The sequence below is a fragment of the Carassius auratus genome, chromosome 13 (assembly GCF_003368295.1).
Source record: "Carassius auratus strain Wakin chromosome 13, ASM336829v1, whole genome shotgun sequence".
Lineage (NCBI taxonomy): Eukaryota > Metazoa > Chordata > Actinopteri > Cypriniformes > Cyprinidae > Carassius > Carassius auratus.
This window is the reverse complement of record NC_039255.1, coordinates 24,956,909-24,975,740: the sequence shown is the minus strand read 5'-3', so window position 1 is coordinate 24,975,740 and position 18,832 is coordinate 24,956,909. Positions and strand designations below refer to the sequence as shown.

The following is an 18,832-nucleotide window of genomic DNA, read 5'->3' as shown; positions in this document are numbered from 1 at the left end:
AACCTTATGAAGTGACGTAATTACATGACGTGAACATCATCTGCAAACCCCGCAGTGAAACCAGGGTGAAACTTGAAGTGCGCAAATCATTCTTATTTGCCAACAAAAATAAGCCCAAAAGAACGCGCGAATCAGTTTCCCGATTTGTTACATGACAGTGGAGCCAAATGATATTGCGAGAACTTGCGAAAACTTTGGTTTGATGAAATAGAGAAAAAAAGGTGATTCCCCCAACACCCCCTTCTCACTAGGCTACTAAATCTGTTGTAGTTTCATTCAGAAGTTGATGCAACTTTACAGTTGTAAGATTGCACTTTTTTTGTTACAGAACAGTACCAAAAACTTACAGTTGTAATTATATTAGTAGTATGTAAAATAATTTATGTTGCAGTAAGAGATTGCAACTTAAATATTCTGTGATTTAGTATGCTCACTTATCATAGGAAGTAATAAGAAATTACTCTTTACATCAAGGAAGTAGCCTAGTGAGAAAAAGGTGTTGGGGGAATCACCTTTTTTTCTCTTTTTCATCAAACCGCAGTTTTTGCAAGTCCAAGAAATTTCATCGCATAAAATTGCAAAAATATCCCGCATATTCCATCGCATTTTTTAAGAAAATTTGCCGCAAAATCAAGGATTTTTGCCTGCAACAATCACAAAAAAAATCTGCGCTTTTCTGGAGGGACTGGATAACTTTGCATGGCAGAGCATCCACACCAATAGATGGCAGTATAAAGTCCAATATCACTATTGTATTGATTAATTATAAAGATGACCAAGAGGCAGTAAAAAATAAAAATGTAGCTTTAAACATATGAAATATGTTAAATCAGAACCTTAAATATCACTGATGTAATCTATTAACAATTACCTATTATTATTTTTTCACGAAACTGACCTGGCTGGATACAGATGTAACCTACATAATTGAGGTATGTAGATTCTTAATTTACATAATTGCAAGGTCCAACGCGAAGGGAAAATACTGAAATATCATGTTCAGAATTAAGTTAAGGATTCTGAATTGGGCACAATGCACTTTTTGAAATGCATTTGTTTATATTAATAATAAATAAATAAAAATATTTAAATAAAGATAAGCCAGGTACAACGTCCAGCTCTAAAATGCCTATAAACACTCTTGAAACTATGACTATTAACACAGCAAGTTGCTATACTTGCAACCAAAAACTGGGTTCAAAGCTGTAAAATTGATAGTTGCTAAGCTTCTTGGTAACCGTAAATTGATGTATCATAGCAAGTTAGACTTTAATTCTAAACCACTGTACCCCACATCACCCAACCCGCTGGGGAAATTACTGTCTTAATCAGTCAGGTGCTTTAACAAACTGCTAAATAGATTTATTATATATAGACAATGCTATGAAATGTTCTCTGTTTTGCCATAAGTCATAGAATGACGCACATTTCATCTCTTCATAAAAAAATAAATAATAATAAAAATAAAAACAGAAAGAAATATCACCGCTCTGTTTGCAAGATACTAAACTTTAAAGGAGAATCACACAAAATGATTTACAATCACAAACTGTACAGTAGAGGTGGACACATCAGGTAAGCAAGAGCATAATAAAGTATAGATATATTTGGTTTATATACATTTCTGTAAAGACTAAAAAAAGGAACATCAAAAGGAAGATGTACTATTTTCTCGATGGCACATACAGCGGTGCCAAAATACACATTTGGACACTCAAGTCACACTTTATTGTCTGAATGTCACTGCATTTAAAAAATGATGTTACTTTCTGAGGTACTGTTGTAATGACTTTTAACCAGCTGCTGTCCAGATGATTTTTTGTAGATGTGTAAACTCAGTATATTTATTTGAAACCTGACAAAGTGTCACAATTCTGGTCCCTTCTGTTCCTCCCACTCACAAGGTCTCCATCACCTGACTCCATTTCCCATAATCCCATGCATAGTATCTGATCACTCACTCTGTACCCTATCAGTAGAACTATAAGACCTGCTCTCATTGACACACAGATTGCAAAGTATTGTTTGTATTAGCTAAGTGTTTCCTGGTATCCTGTTATTCTAGTCTTTCACTTGCCTAGCCTGTGTTTTTTGACTTTTTTCTGGTTTTTGATGATTTACTGCCTGCCCTGACCCTGTCCTGTTATCTAGATTACTCTTTTTTTTGCCTTGCTCTTGGACATTGTTGTTAGCTGGTGTTTGACCATTCCTGTTTTGATCACGCTCTTTCAAATAAAGCCTGCATTTAGATATCCAACTCCATTGCCACGCTTGTCCATTACGCAAAGGTCTTTTTGTGAAGTGTTTTGCTTGTAAAATGTGCTTGTACTGTCTTTCATTAATGTAAATGCCACTTGCTTTGATATTTGGCACAATGATATTCAAATATTTCTAAGTGTGTTTTAAGTGTTGAAATGGTTTTGTGGCCGCTGTATAATTCAGAGTATACACTTTAATATGAGAGATTCATGTCAAACATTCATCAAATAATCACAAGAGAAAAAAAGAGAAAGCTGAGAGAGAACAGGCTAGGAATATATGCTAATACAGAGAGGATATTATCATGCACATGGCTAGTTATTTTTACTCAAAAGGCTTTTCAAGCTTCTCTCCACAGCTTCATCTAATTCCTCCTCAAGCTCTTCTTTTTTGGACATGGCCAGTTTGGACTGGTAATCCCGCACCACTTGGTCTATGTAAGGGGCACTTTGTGTTCCGTGTAGCATGAGGGTCCACTCTTTCAGCACACCGCTCTGTGGGGCTTCGCCCTGGAAACCCACCTCCAGCAGCCAGGTTCCTCGAGGGTCCTCGCCCCATGTGTGGGTGGTCATGAAGGGCCACTTATCGAAGCCCACCTTGGCGTCATCGTCCCTGGGTCGGCGGCTCAGCAGGATGGACTTGGTCCCCATCGGTGAAGTCATGTTGACGTTGAGGTCCCCGCGGCGGCTGGCATTGATAGTGATGACGGCCTGCACATGCTCCAGGTAGCGCACAAAGTTGTCTTTGCCCTGGCAGGCATCGGTCGTGATGCTCAGCACCAGTTTGTTGCCCGACTGTATTTTTCTGTGCAAAGAAAGAGAGCAAGACAATGAGTTTTTTTTATAAAACTTGCATTGAAATCTGCAGAAGAGTCAAGGACAAAAGGAACATTTTAAAGTGTGACTGATGATGGAAGATACTGTCTAACTGGTTAATATACTGACAACAGATGGCATTTTATTAGGTGCACTTAGTTAACCATGGTTGTGTCTCCAGCTATGGGGTTGACATGGATGCTAAAGTGCCTTGGATGAGCCTTAGGGGAGCTTTAAGCATCTAAACCCTGACAAATGTCATGTTCTTCCATAATCACCTCTCTGGAGCATTTGAGATATACACAACATCCAGATCAATATGTTTTTGTGAGGAGGAAAAAGGCCATGTGGGGAAGTTCTGCAGATGTTTTGTAGGCATCAGACAGGAGTCATTTATAACGTCTAATTTCAATACATCTATGTTATGTATTATATATATATATATATATATATATATATATATATATATATATATATATATATATATATATATATAAACAGATTTAGTTTTGAGTTGATGCTTTCAGATATCCGTAGCGTGCTCTTGGTGAAATGTGAAACTGATATATTTCAGAGTATAAATGGATACCGTATAATGGAATGAGTAAAAATGTGGAATAGATGTTTGTATCCACTGGGAATTTTTTGCTGAAAGGCTGTTGTTACAAACAGTAATAGAAGGGTTTAAAAAGGAGAGGAAATATGCAGAGCACACTATTTACTTATAATAATAATTACAATACAAAGACAACATTTTAAAAAGATTGCTCACAATAACACTATGCATTCCCTTATGAGAAAGATGTTTAAAACTATATTTTAAAAAGCCGTACTTGCAGATGATACTAAAAAAAATGGCATTTAAGTGTCCTTGAAATTAAAAGTTTTACCTCAAAGTATATATTAAATCATGTTTAATCAAGGATATTTGATAATACATTGAAAATCAATATGGTTTAAATGTACTATATCTCCATTGTGCAAAAGCTTTTGCTTCATTGCCCTCCTATATTTTTAGATTTTTATACATATATTACAGGTAAAATGTATTTTAATGTAAAATGTAAAAACAAAATATCTATATTATTTTTAATGCTGCAAATCGGATTGAAACAGAATTATATTGTATAAACATTTGCAATGATAATAAAGACCTAACCTGAACCTAATCACAAATGTGCAATTGTAAATAAATAATGTAATATCTATTTAAATCTATGTCATGTATTTAAATATATTTTAATTTATCATAAATGCTTTCAGTACATTCAGCAATGAATTTTAACCACATTTCAAGAGTTATTTGTACTTGTAATTGTAAACCATATACTTAAGTCTTAATTGGGTCAAAAGGCACTCTTATGCTCCCCTAATAGCATTTAATATAAAGTATATTACAATACATTTTCACGTAATTGTAAATTGAATGCACTTCATGTTAAAATATATTCTTCATTACATCTGTAGTAAATGCTCTTTTTATAAAGATGCTAAAGTGTACTTCTTTTTGACAAAGGTTAAGAAAGATATTGTCAATTAATATTCACACTGATTTTAAACCCTTCTGCAGACTTAAATTAGTTCAGAAAAAATAGCCTATGTGGGCTTGAAGATTAGATCGGATAAATCTGTTCCCGGTGACATTTACAGAGTTCACATTAATTCAGTGACATTAGCTAATAAACCAGTATGAATGTGTGAAGACCTCTCTGACCAATGTACAGGCATCAGGCTCAAATGCGTTTCACTACAACTACAGAAATGTCAAATAAATAATTACCAAAATGAGTATGTGTGCAAGAGCTGGAGCTCTAATGCAAAGCCGTGTTTTCATTTCAGAAATAGCCCAACACTTCTGCCATTCTGAGCTACTGCCATTTCAAAACAAGCAGCGAAACTGGGCCATGAAAAAAAAAAAAAAGATTATATGTTCCTCTATTTTCAGTGACGCACCATCCTGCTGCCAACAATTGCTTTGGCCAGATGATGGGTTTTTCCCCTACAGAAGGCTGCTTTGTTGTGGCGTGAGCACAAAGGCCCGCCGCTGCTGACTGGCTGTTTTGTGCTCCTCCGATGATAACAGCGCAGGACTTGAGTGAGTGAGTGTAAAGTGGATGTAATGGCATTATCAGAGGCAGGTCTCCCAGCCTGGCCCATTACGACTCACATTAGTGGGTGTGTTTGTGTGCGCATCAGTCTTTGAGAGGCTAGTGTTTCCCAGGAAACTAGTTGATAGAAATATCCAAAGGCCACACAAGAGGACACAAGGGTGTGGATGTGTTTGGTGCTCGTAGACGAGAACAACAGCTATTAAAAGAGCCATGTGAAACAACGAAGAACATGTAAGATCTGTTTGCTGTGTGTTTGCGAAAACCTACACAGCACATAGATGACAAAAGCTAGTAGTTGTACAAGGTAGTTGTGAAATATATCCCAGAATTGTGAGATAAGCTCAGAATTCAGAAAATAAGACAGAATTTATTTTAAAAAAAAAAGTCTACAAGTTTATATCTCAATTCAATCAGGACCACTTCCGTCAAGTATGTTTATGACAATTATATTGCACAGTTAGTGTTGGTTGTATGGTTCTGTTCTGTCCATGCAGCCATGCTTGGACAGAGCGGGGAGAGAAGCAAGACTAACCCCCCTGGGGTACAGAACAGAACCATTATAAGCATAAATAATTACAATTCACAGTTACATGAGTTGTAAACAAAAATGTGATAGAGACTGCTTCCAATGAAGACACAGTGAAAAAGAACAAGTTAGATCGGATTACAGGTTCAGTGGGTGGAGTTGGGGTTGGAGGAGGGAGTTAATTGCAAGCAGCAATGCGATGGAAGAGATGCTGAATAATGGGAAGTTAAATAGACCGCAGGTGATGGGTGTCAAGACTGGATTGGTACACGTCAGGAACAGCTGATGCAAGTGTGACTAACGTGGCCTGACTGAACTAACGCGATGCTCAATTTCTGTCTTTTTACCGCTGAATTCTGAGTTTATATCTCACAATTCTGACTTTTTTCTTGCAATTCTAAGTCTAAATTGTGAGATGATAAAAACAGCGCAAAATGACACAATTGAGATATAAACTCATACAGACTTTTTTAAAACCGCAATTCTGAGTTTATCTCACAATTCTGGGTTTATATCTCACAATTCTGAGTTTATATCTCAGAAGTTTACTAACTTATTTATTTTTCATTCCATGGCCTCGATAGTATTGGGTATCATTTGTAAAACGTAGGAAGAATCAGTATCATTCAGAATATTTTAATTCATAACAATTTATATGCAAAAATGTACAGACAGAACACCGGACAGGGTACATTGCGGTCTATGAAGCTCAGGCAAATTACGAATAGAGTGCGAGTACCAAATCTGGATTGATTCATGAAAATGTAGAGTACCTGAACTACAGTGATCTGATATTATGCAAATGTAATTACCAGCTTTGCTTATAACACATCATTGAACGGGGAACTCTGAGAAACAAACTAAGCCCTGACCTGAAACAAGGAGGAATGTGAGCTCATGCTTTTGATTTAATTACTGTTCTGGAACAAAAGGTGTGCCACTGTATGTTATTTGCCACCTGTGAATATCTTTTTTTTTTTTTTCTGCTTTGAGACATTTTGGAAGTGCTTGAGCTTGACCATAGCATATCCCTAAAAGTTCAGAAAAGTAAACAAAAAAGCATAATTTTAAGTAAATAAAATAAAATAAATAAATTGGTTAAATTTATTAAATTAGAGAAATTGTCATGTATTCTTTTTCACATGTTGATAAGAAAGTATGGTTAAATCCTGTAATCACTCAGAAATTAAAAGTTTCGGGGAACTCCTGTGAAATCAATTAAACCCTGATTGTTCCTGCCTCCAGTGACACTTGTGATGTGTTCTGTAGTTAGTGGTACACGAGTAGGCATTCATTAGTCAGTGTGGATAGGAGTCTTATCACACGGCAAACGCTCTGCCTGCTTCCACTCATTACACTTCACTCACATCTTTCCTCTTCCACTGCTTCACTGCTGTTCTTAAATTGTGCCTCGCCATAACTCCCACAAACCCTGTGTAAGGTTTGATACGAGGGGTGGCCCTTTGTCAATGGAGGTTTTGACAAGGACACCTACACAAACAAGAGTGCATGCACACACACACACACACACACACACACACAGTCTCAGTGTAATTGCAGCTGTAGCCATAGCATGCAGTGCCCAGCAGTGAGTGGGAGAGGACTAATTATAGCAGATGTGAGAACGAGTGGCCGAGAGCAGCTGATTGAGTGTGGAGAGTCAGGAAGGCGACACATGCAATATGCCTTCACACAGAGCACAGAGGGGGTCAGAGCGGCCCGGGAAAAAACCACAATCACACACAGGTAATGCAGATCAAAACAGAAGGAAAATAATATTTAACAACACAGTTATTTCAGAAATCAAATGTCTTAAGCATTATTTTTTCCCTCTGTTTAAATATGCATCACACGTGTGAATGATGGCTGTAGCTTGTGTCATGTGGTTTAAAAGGGTTTTAGGCACTCCAGGGCCTTTCACACTAAATGTGGTTTAGTGACGTGAATGTACAACTCCTTAACATTCTTGAATCGAAACAATGAATCCCAATGGAGCCATTCAACCCAGATGCGATGAATTGATTTTTTCGTCATCGCCTCGTGATGAAACAGGCTGTCCAATTAGATTTGAGCTTTAGATCATGCTGCTGTTGCACAAAAGGCAGAGATTGGTGGAGCTATAAGAAAAGAATTATGCAATAATGAGTAAATTTCTGATATCTATATTCTACATTTGTCTCCAGCATCCTGTTCACTTGCAGATATAACTGTTGGCTGCTGCAGTGAAATGGCATTATGTTAACCTCACAGCTGCAGTTGTAGTGGCATGTTTTCTGTACTCACTGTGTCTCCTGCACGGATCCCGCCACACAGTGGAATCGTTCCGGGACGGTCTTCCACTCCCGGGCCAGTTTGACCATCCCTCCGGCATCCAGCACGCCGTATCCGAACAGATGGTTGAACTCCAGGCCCACACCGTTCCTCCTCCACTGGTGCACCTCGTCGTGCAGCTTGTTCCTCTTAGAGGTGAGGACCGTCAGGTGCTGCAGGTCCCTCCACGTCAGGTTCGGACTGCAGACAAACATAATGAAGGAAATAATGTCAAGCCTAGGATAAAAAAATAAACATGAAGCATTCAAGCCTCCTTCAAGCTTCTGATCCTAATAGTTACCATATCAATTCAATATAAAATGTGATCTATTGAGTGATTGACTTCCTGCTAAGAGCACATAGCAACAGAACAACAAAACCCTTACAGCGCTCGACTCGAGATGAAGAGCAATTTGCAGAGCGCAAGAGGAAGCGGATGTTGACTGTATACTGAATTTGTTTATTTATGGATTTTTTTTTTTTTTTTTTTGACCACACTCTCATTATTAATCCTAGATATTGGCAGTAAGACTAAACTTACATATGAGGCATGAGGTTTATTTATCAATACAAGGCTCTCTGGAATACTTCATTATGTTCAATCACAGCATTCAGCAGCTAAACAGGAAGCTCAGAAGAATAAGAAAAGCTGGATCAAGATGCATAAATGGCTATATTTCATATAGTCTGAGAGTAACAGATGATTGAAAAATTGTGGATTGATTCTGAGCATCATTTTCTGATTGGACATTAAGATGTGGGTGTGGCTTTCAACAATGGAGGCAGAGTTTAAGAGCACTAAATGACTGGAGAAGTCCTGCTTGAGTCACTGAAGAGAAGTCTCTCAATTCACTGAAAGATCCAGTTATGACGTCATGATATAAAAAAAGAAACATGCATGTAGTTTGGATCTAGTTGTTAGGTTAAGTGATTTCTGTGTGGTAATGGATTGTTTTATTAGCTGTTACTCAATTGCCACCTGCTGTCAGAGACTGAATTAGCATTTTTAGCATACAATTTTTTACTTACACAATCTAATTTAAATAAATAAAAATAACTGCTCATGCATATTTGGTTGGATTGTGATTAAAGGGGACATTGGATGCCAAATGAACAAGGGACAATTCAAGTCAGGTTTCAAAATTGGACTCGTATACACTGTAGGTATACAAACATAAAGATATGAGTGTGTGTGTGTGTGTGTGTGTGTGTTTGTGTGTGTATACACACACACGCACACATTTGTTTTAGTGAAAAGTGTGTCCATCCCATAGGTGTAATGGTTTTTATACTGTACAAACTGTATATTCTATGGCCCTACACCAACCCTACACCTAACCCTAACCCTCACAGGAAACTCCTTGTAATACCTGTGTCATACCCATGTCATTATACAGAGTTGTGTCCTGATATGTCACAAAAGCAAGAGCACGTATATATATATATATATATATATATATATATATATATATATATATATATATATGGAATGGTCTGACTGGTCCCAAAATTCCAGGGCTGATTTTTAGTCCCAGTCCAGCCCTGAGTTGTACTGCACTACACTCTTCTAAGTACTGCCCAAATATACAAATACATGCAAATAAGCTGCAGTTTATGATTTGTATTTACATTTGGCTGAACAAAGAGAGACCTGCTCTCTTGCCACCTACATCATTATTTAGTACTGAGCAAACACAAAGACTTTACACAGGGAAGGCCGTGTCAACAGCTATTAGCACCAGTCCTGACACCGTAACATCCTACTGAAATGTGTGAATGGAGGCAGAAATGATGTGGTGAAACTGTCATTTCCCCACCAGTAGATCCTGACAAAGCTTTCACAATCAAGTGTAATGAACCAAGTGTTGCTGGTGAAATCACTTTCCACCATGAGATCATAATCTTCTGGCTATGTGAATCAAACTTATTTGAATTTATAAAACTGATAATATGAGGGAGAGTGTATAGAGAAAGTGCTGTGACTTTACACCTTTTTTAAGGTTTTAGAGACAACGAATAAAAATCAATAAAAGTCAGGGAATCTTGCCAATCAGCACTATTCCTGGCTTCAGAAAGCTGCATCCCTGCATAGATTTGATATGAAACATTGCTAGTAAGGACTGTTCAAGTTCATTTACAAAAGTGACAGTGTTGGTGTCTGTTTATGTGGCACATTTATAATAAAATGATATTAAGAAAACAATAAGATATGTCCCTTTTAGAAGAAAAAAGTAATAGCTCTTTGTAGTTGATCTCAGTCAGTATGGTTCCTCTTGACATGAAGTATTGAGTCTTGAGCTTCACACTCTTCTAATGAGTCTAAAGTACCAGATGCAGCCAAATATGATTTGTTTCTTGGCATTCAGAGAAACATGGGGTAATTGTTAGCTTGAACCAAAAGCGACTTTCAATTTCATTTTCATGAAGTGATTAGCAACGTATGCACCAGTTTGATCCCTCACCAACAGCTGAAAGTATGTGAATATGAAGTGTCTCCCAGTGATACCCTCCTTTCCTCCAGCAGGGTAACACTGCTGCTGCCCGAGCCCAATCTCAGCCCTGATTCACACTTTTATCATCTTTGTCATGCTTAATACTTTTTCTGTTCATTTCAAAATGAACTTATTTACTGAACTTCTGACTGTGATAGACTGGCCATCTGTTCATCGAGTTTGGATAATGAATGGATGCTTATTGAGGAATTAAGATACAAAATCCAATGACTTTGGGTGGCAGATAAGTTTTCAAATCGAGTAGTAAGAGTTATAAGTAAAGGGGCTTGAAACGGCATGTTTATTTGTTGGCAGGTCATGCAGTAACATCATCATTCAAATCTCAAATCACTGGGAAGGCAGCTTTGGCTCTGGCATCAGCACCGTTTCAGTGTTAAAGAGTATCAATCATACATGAGGGAGGCTTTTTAGAGCAGGAGTTGTGCTTGTGCTGCTACGCTCTGACACAACCCTCATCAGCAGTAATCTACGATCTCAGTTGCCGTATGCCAGCGCTGCTGTCTTATTGTTTCATAAATCTTTGATAGAGGCTCACTATTCATCAGCGCTGAGCACTGGAAAACAAAAGTGTACATACTTGGCCTCCAACGCCAGAGCAAACACGCCAGCAGCCTCAGGGGCGGCGGCAGATGTGCCCGAATGACGCAGTGTGCAGTTTCCATACAGATCCGTGGTGGCCTAGAGACAGAAATAGACAAAGAGAAAGCCTTAATTAAACATTCATGCCAATGTAAACACCATGTAAAAAATGTCTTTAAAATTGCAATTCAGTTCTGTCAGGACTACAGTCATCACGTCAAAATGACTGGCATTTTGCATACAGTTTGTATTGGCTTTATGGTTCTGTTCTGAGTAAAACTTCTCCGCTCATCCATGTAGCCAGTCATGATTTATGACTGAGCAGGGAGAGCAGCATTAACCCCCCAAGGGTAAACAGAGCAGAACCAAATGCAGATATCATTAATCTTCTTAATTATATTTTAATGTACAAACATTAATAAAGATAAAATGAGTCTGATTAAACAAGGAATATAGAAAGGCAAAGTCCAGGAGGAGCTGGGGATGGAGAAGGGTAATTTGCTCCTGAGCAAGCATTAAAGCTGAATAATATTGAATAGACCCTAATAGGAATGTTATGATATAGATATGTGATTCCTATAGGTAGACATGGATCACCTGAGCGTCAGCTAATGCAAGCTTTTCTCACGTGACCTGCCAGAACTAATGCTACACTTGACTTTTGAACTGATTTCAGAGGCAACAAAGAGGATGCAGAATTTTATGTTAAATTTAAAAAGTAAAAATGTATGAAATTCAAAGAGATTAGTTGCTGTTCTAAGAAAAGTAAAAAATAAATATTTAATAAGAATTACATTTTGAGATATAAATTGCCCAGAAATCATTTTATCATATACACAGCACAATATATAAAAATGTATGAGCAATCTCCAAATGCATTTAATTCTACAGGTGCTGGTCATATAATTAGAATATCATCAAAAAGTTGATTTATTTCATTAATTCCATTCAAAAAGTGAAATGTGTATATTATATTCATTCATTACAAAAAGACTGATATATTTCAAATGTTTATTTCTTTTAATTTTGATGATTATAACTGACAACTAAGAAAAATCCCAAATTCAGTATCTCAGAAAATTGGAATATAACTTTAGACCAATACAAATAAAGGATTTTTAGAAATATTGGCCAACTAAAAAGTATGAACATGAAAAGTATCAGCATGTACAGCACTCAATACTTGGTTGGGGCTCCTTTTGCTTGAATTCCTGCAGCAATGCGGCGTGGCATGGAGTCGATCCGTCTGTGGCACTGCTCAGGTGTTATGAGAGCCCAGGTTGCTCTGATAGTGGCCTTCAGCTCTTCTGCATTCTTGGGTCTGGCATATTGCATCTTCCTCTTCACAATACCCATAGATTTTCTATGATGTTAAGCTCAGGTGAGTTTGAAATCTACATCTCCAAAAAGTTGGTAAGCAGCAGGAAGCATGAAGTGCTCTAAAACTTTCTGGTATACGGCTGTGTTGACCTTGGACCTCAGAAAACACAGTGGACCAACACCAGCAGAAGACATGGCACCCCAAACCATCACTGACAGAACATAAATGTGGACCACTCAGCAGCAGTCCAGTCCCTTTTGAAGCGAGACGCTTCTGACGCTGTCTGTTGTTCAAGAGTGGTTTGACACAAGGAATGTGCTGAAACCCATGTCTTGCATACGTCTGTGTGTAGTGGTTCTTGAAGCACTGACTCCAGCTGCAGTCCACTCTTTGTGAATCTCCCCCACATTTTTGAATGGGTTTTGTTTTACAATCATCTCCAGGGTGTGGTTATCCCTATTGCCTGTACACATTTTTCTACCACATCTTTTCCTTCCCTTCGCCTCTCTATTAATGTGCTTGGACACAGAGCTCTGTGAACAGCCAGCCTCTTTTGCAAAGTCCTTTTGTGTCTTGCCCTCCTTGTGCAAGGTGTAAATGGTCGTCTTTTGGACAACTGTCAAGTCAGCAGTCTTCCCCATGATTGTGTAGCCTACAGAACTAGACTGAGAGACCATTTAAAGGCCTTTGCTGGTGTTTTGAGTTAATTAGCTGATTAGAGAGTGGCACCAGGTGTCTTCAATATTGAACCTTTTCACAATATTCTAATTTTCTGAGATACTGAATTTGGGATTTTCCTTAGTTGTCAGTTATAATCATTAAAATCAAAAGAAAAACCATTTGAAATATATTAGTCAGTTTGTAATGAATGAATATAATATTTAAAAAAAGTTTCACTTTTTGAATGGAATTAGTGAAATAAATCAACATTTTGATGATACTCTAATTATATGACCAGCACCTGTAATACATTAAAGGGGGGGTGAAATGCTATTTCATGCATACTGAGTTTTTTACACTGTTAAAGAGATGGATTCCCATGCTAAACATGGACAAAGTTTCAAAAATTAAGTTGTACATTTGAAGGAGTATTTTTGTTCCCAAAATACTCCTTCCGGTTTGTCACAAGTTTCGGAAAGTTTTTTTCGAGTATGGCTCTGTGTGATGTTAGATGGAGCGGAATTTCCTTATATTGGTCCTAAGGCACTTCTGCCGGAAGAGCGCGCGCTCCCATATAGCAGAGCACTGAGAGCACAGACATTCACTGATCAGAGCGAGAGCGTCGCGAAAAGTCACAAAAGAAGTGTGTTTTTGGTTGCCAGGGCAAGACAACCCTGCACAGATTACCAAAAAAAACAGCATTAAGGGACCAGTGGATGGAGTTTATTTTTACAGAGCATCAACGGAGTTGTGCAAGTGTTTTTGTTTGTTCCCTGCATTTCGAAGATGCTTGTTCACAAGGCCCAGTTTGACGACGGATTTGCGTATCGTTTATTTCTTAAGGATGATGCAATCCCAAGGAAAAAGGGTCAGGATCGTGTGTTGGAACCGCATGCGGTGAGTAAAACTGCTTCAAATATCTCTGCCTCCTTGTTAGTGCGTCCGCCTCCCATGCCAGAGACCCGGGTTCGAGCCCCGCTCGGAGCGAGTAGTTGCTGCTGCTGCTCTCGTTCAGTTTCAGTTTTCCCTCACGGTAATGTCACAGCTTCCACATGCTCTCAACGCAAAAGCCTATTCGCGCTCATGATTCTTTAGCTCCGCCCACACGTCACGCCTACAGTCGGTCGTGTTTTTCCGGGAAAAATCGGTACAGACTATCTTTCTCTTATGAATATAATAAAACTACAGACTTTTTGGATTTATGAAGGATGCAGTACTACTCTATATGTACTCAAGATTAACAGGATATTGAGTGAAAACGAGCATTTCACCCCCCCTTTAACATTTTTTACTTTGTTGATCATTAACAGAACTTGTATTGAAGCATTTGGTTCAGTTGAGCGCAAATAAGGAGAACCCTATTAAATCCAAAATCTTTGTTCATCACAACAACACTTTGAGGTAATGTCGATTTTAGAGTTGCTCTGCATTTCATGATCTATCAAAGGCGGGGGATTTACCCTCCAGAGATGGACGTTTGTACTTGTGACTAATTTTGATTGATGTAGGCAAATCTCATAAGAAAAAAAAAATAATAATAAATAAATATATATATATATATATTTTTTTTCGATTTTCATTGTGTTCAGTTCACCTGTGACCTAGTGTTCCTTAGTTGCCATGATTAGTTAATCTGCATTCATTAGTTTCCACCTGTGTTATATGAATCATCTTGTTTGCTCCCTCTTTTCACTTTTATTAAAAGGCTTCAGGTTATTTCTGTTCGTTGGCCTGAATTAACATTACTCTTATGTTAATACAATGGTGTATGTGGTTTTTGCTTATTAAAGAAGCTCCTTTGATTCATGCTTCTTCGACGTGCGCTTTCCTGCTACCACAAATCATAACATGAATATAGTGCAAATGAATAAAGTGCTTAGTTTTATTTGATGTAGGTCTAATCTGTGTAAATATATTTAATTGAATATCATTGTCTGTGAAAACTATCAGTTAATAAATATTGAGTATGAGTAAGTATGAAAAATCACCTTTAAGTAAAATACTAACACTAAATATTAAAAACAAGACATATTTTATTTTCTGTTTAAAGAAATTATTCACCCAAAAAATTAAAATGCTTTATTTATTCACCGTCACCTTGTTACAAACCTGCCTGCTGTATTTCATATTCATTATTGATATTATTTTAATTATTTTAATAGTTTCTCAAGTCCCAAAAATACACCAATGAATGAACATTAAAATAGTTAATTTCCACATTAACAACAGCTTTCTGTAAAGAACTGATGAATATAAGTCAATTACTCACTGATAATTTTTTTAAAGAAGTAAGGGGTAATCATGTGCATCATGTATTTTTGGTTTCATTTCTACCATTCAGTGCACAATCAGAGAAAAGCTATAAACTGATGTCACAACACTAAACCAAAGCAGCCCTGAGAGAATCCAGACTGACACAAGGCAGTTCCTGCCTCTCCATTGACATGATGATCTCTGACAGACTAACCACAGTCTTCATCTCATAGGCTTTCTTTGAGTCTGGATTAAGAAAGTCTAACTTAGTCTAACTTAGATTAATTTAGTCTCTCTGATTAAGTTCCTAGCTGAGCACATCCCTCCAATGCCATCTGAGAGTTATTGTTCAGACACAAAATGGATGAAACAATTAACTCTCCTCGTCATTTTATCACTGTCATACTCTATATTATCACTTTACGGAATAAGGGATTGCGTTTCAAATCAATGTTTTAAAGCACCTATGACATGCACACTCTTGCACACCAAACTGAATCTTTCTAGACTCAATGTCATACCGCCAGAACACACACACACACTCACCACGCCTGCTTCAGGGTTTCGTTTACGGCCGTTGCTGAAGGTGGAGGCGAGGGTGGAGGAGCAGCTTTCATCATAGAGCGCAGTGCGTCCGTCATTGATGGCCGAGTTAATAGAGATGGTCCACATGCTGGAGGCGTATCCGTCGCAGTTACAGTCGTCATAGCTACCACCATCTCCAGAGGCCCACACATAGATGCTGCCTTTCCCACCTCGACCCTGTTGGACACGCAAAGCAGCACGATTACAGCCAGCACTCATGCCCGCTTCAGCTCAATAAGGAGCAGTTGTGTCTCTTTGATATTTCTCTTTAAGAGCCATTGAGATTTACTCCATTTATCAGACAAATTATACTCACATAACCATCAGTAATTCAACAGAGACATGAGAGAGGCGTTTCAAGACCTTTTAAAGACTACATGCTCTCCTTTGAGTGTCGATGATTCAGGCACTGTGTTTAAGGTTCTTGTCTGAACATGTAATTTTGATGCTTTTAGATGAATGCAAGAGCACTCTTTTCTTTAGGCTTTGTGTTTTATAGTGGCAGGCACCTGACAGGAGGAAATTTGTACAGTGCAATTGTGATCTTAAAAGGGTGCATGATTATTGTTATTTGAACAGTACATGGTGATTTACCATGCTAATACATCGAGGAGCGATTATGGTGCTTCCAGACCCAGGGCATCAGCCTCTTTGGAGTAAACAAATAAGAAAATAAGATGCTGTCTTTACATCTGCAATGGCTACAGAAAGTTTATGACTTATCATTTGGATTTATCAAAATGATTCATTCAGCATCTAATAACCCTAATGTTATGTTTGGCAAATGTGACTTGTCAAGGGGCTAATAAAACCTACTAATGTTTATCTGCTAATATGAGGAATAAAGTCTCAACTGTGTTAATAAAATAAAGTCACAATTACACACCAAGTGTTTAATACATTGCAAGGGTGAAAACAATTTAGACTTCATCAACATCAAAGCTATGCTAAGATGTTCAGAAGCTATTATTAGGGCTGGGGGAGTACCAGGGACCAATAATACGTCTCATTTCTTCAACCCCCGGATTATTGGAAAAACATGCCTGTAACGAAACTTCTGCAAAATTATATTACATTGCTTCTTGCGTGTTTTACGACGTTAAAATGTCCAGTGAGCGGCCTTAAAATGTATTCAGTTTATCATAAACAAATTAATGTTAATCTGATTATGTTTTATTACGCTGGTTGTTGTACGTATCACAGCAGTTAGGACCCGGTGAGTGACTATTTATCACGTATTTACGATCTACACTAAACCTAACCAACATATTCTACATGACCATATACTACATCCTTAATCCTAACCTATACCTAAACTTAACAGCTACCTCGCTAACAGCAATCAGCAGTTTAATGAGGCAAAATTTGTAGTTAATAAATAGTTAACAGTGAGAATTGTAACTTAACATAAAGTGTGACTGGAATTTATTTTCCCAGAAAATGTTAATGTTATCGGATTGGGCTAAAACTTACTGAATTTGCTTAAACTGGGTATAACAACTCCAAAAACAATGTAATCTAAAACCCAAATAAACACTAACCAGGAATACATTATAGAAAAGAACTGGAGCTAAACACCAAAAGGGCAGACAGAAGCTGCAACACACTAAGATCATAAAGAACAATCTAGCAAGGCACAAGACAAAAAAGGGAGCATATATAGGGAGCTGATAATGAGGAACAGGTGAGTGCAATCAGCCTGTGAGCTGAGCAATAATTGCCCACAGAGACACACAGAAAAACCCAGGAAGGAGTGAAAAACTGACAAGAAGACCAGTGGACAACCACAACTGTGACAAATATAGCATAACGAGAAAGGCTGGTCATTTTTGATTGGGAACACCACAAGGTTCAATAGGGTTTTCAACACATCATCTGCTCCTGTAAACATAATTTGTATGAAAATTAATAAAATTTATGTTAAAAAGTAATTTACGTTTTATTTCTGCTGTAAACAAACATCAGTGAAAATGTAATTCAAAGCAACATTTCCAATCAGCCTATGTTGCATTTCTTAGTTTATTTCACCTTGTGCCAACATTTAGAGGCACCTGTTCCAGTGTTGATTGTCTATCAATATAAATTTGACATTGCAGTGACTTGTTTTTGGGTGTCAACCTCTACTGGCCCCATTGGCCCTAGACCATGATTCAACCTTTTTTACATTTCACTTGACTGATTAAATTAATATTCTGGTTCCTGTTAAAGTAAAAATCTAACATAATAGACCACAAACAACATCAACATAGCCTCTCCATCTCCCACTGTTTCTCTTCCTCCCTTGCTCTTTATGAATGGAGACTCATCAACAAACAAATGATTGCATGAGCTGCATTATTTGAGGCCAGTCGAAAGTCTGAAAAGTATTTTTATGTTCATGTTTTAACTGTGGGTGCGTCTCAATCAGCTCCCTAGCTCTCGAGCTTGTGAATCAGTTTATTGTGTACACACATTCGGTCACTGGTACTCAATTCACATTGGGACAGTGATGACATGAACAATGTACGATGTCAACGACAAACACTGCAGAACATCACCTTTGCTATTAATCAACAACAGGCAGGACCTTGTTCTTTTACATTTTATAACAGTATTTTAGCCGAATTTTAATTAAAAATATTAATTAGATGTGTTCATTACCTGTCTAGCTAAGTGTGTTTATGTTGTAATATTCTATACTAAAATGTTTTGTCTTTTCAAATCTTCTATCGCATGTCATTTTATTTATCGAGTTGTATGAGTCATGTGGTTTATGTTCCACGATGCAGAAATGTGATGTAAATTATGGTAATAGTAGCACTAGTAACATTAAACAGCAGTTTATGCTGTGCATTGTAGGATTTTTCAGTGAGCAAATGTTCATTTGCACTGGAAGGATTTCACGATTGAGACAGCCCTTA

At 37.6% G+C, this 18,832-nt stretch overlaps 1 protein-coding gene across 1 annotated transcript in view; it reads right to left on the bottom strand.

Annotated features, from left to right (window-relative positions):
• Positions 1 to 1,491: 1,491 nt before the first annotated feature.
• LOC113113092 (neuroendocrine convertase 2-like) overlaps positions 1,492 to 18,832 on the bottom strand; it is a 49,724-nt gene continuing 32,383 nt past the window's right edge. The window contains exons 9-12 of the mRNA XM_026279259.1: positions 15,894 to 16,109; positions 11,112 to 11,212; positions 7,995 to 8,222; positions 1,492 to 3,063 (exon numbers count right to left, since the gene is read on the bottom strand). Coding sequence (XP_026135044.1) covers positions 2,574 to 3,063; positions 7,995 to 8,222; positions 11,112 to 11,212; positions 15,894 to 16,109 — 1,035 coding nt within the window. The 3' untranslated portion in view covers positions 1,492 to 2,573. The remainder of the gene's footprint in view (positions 3,064 to 7,994; positions 8,223 to 11,111; positions 11,213 to 15,893; positions 16,110 to 18,832) is intronic.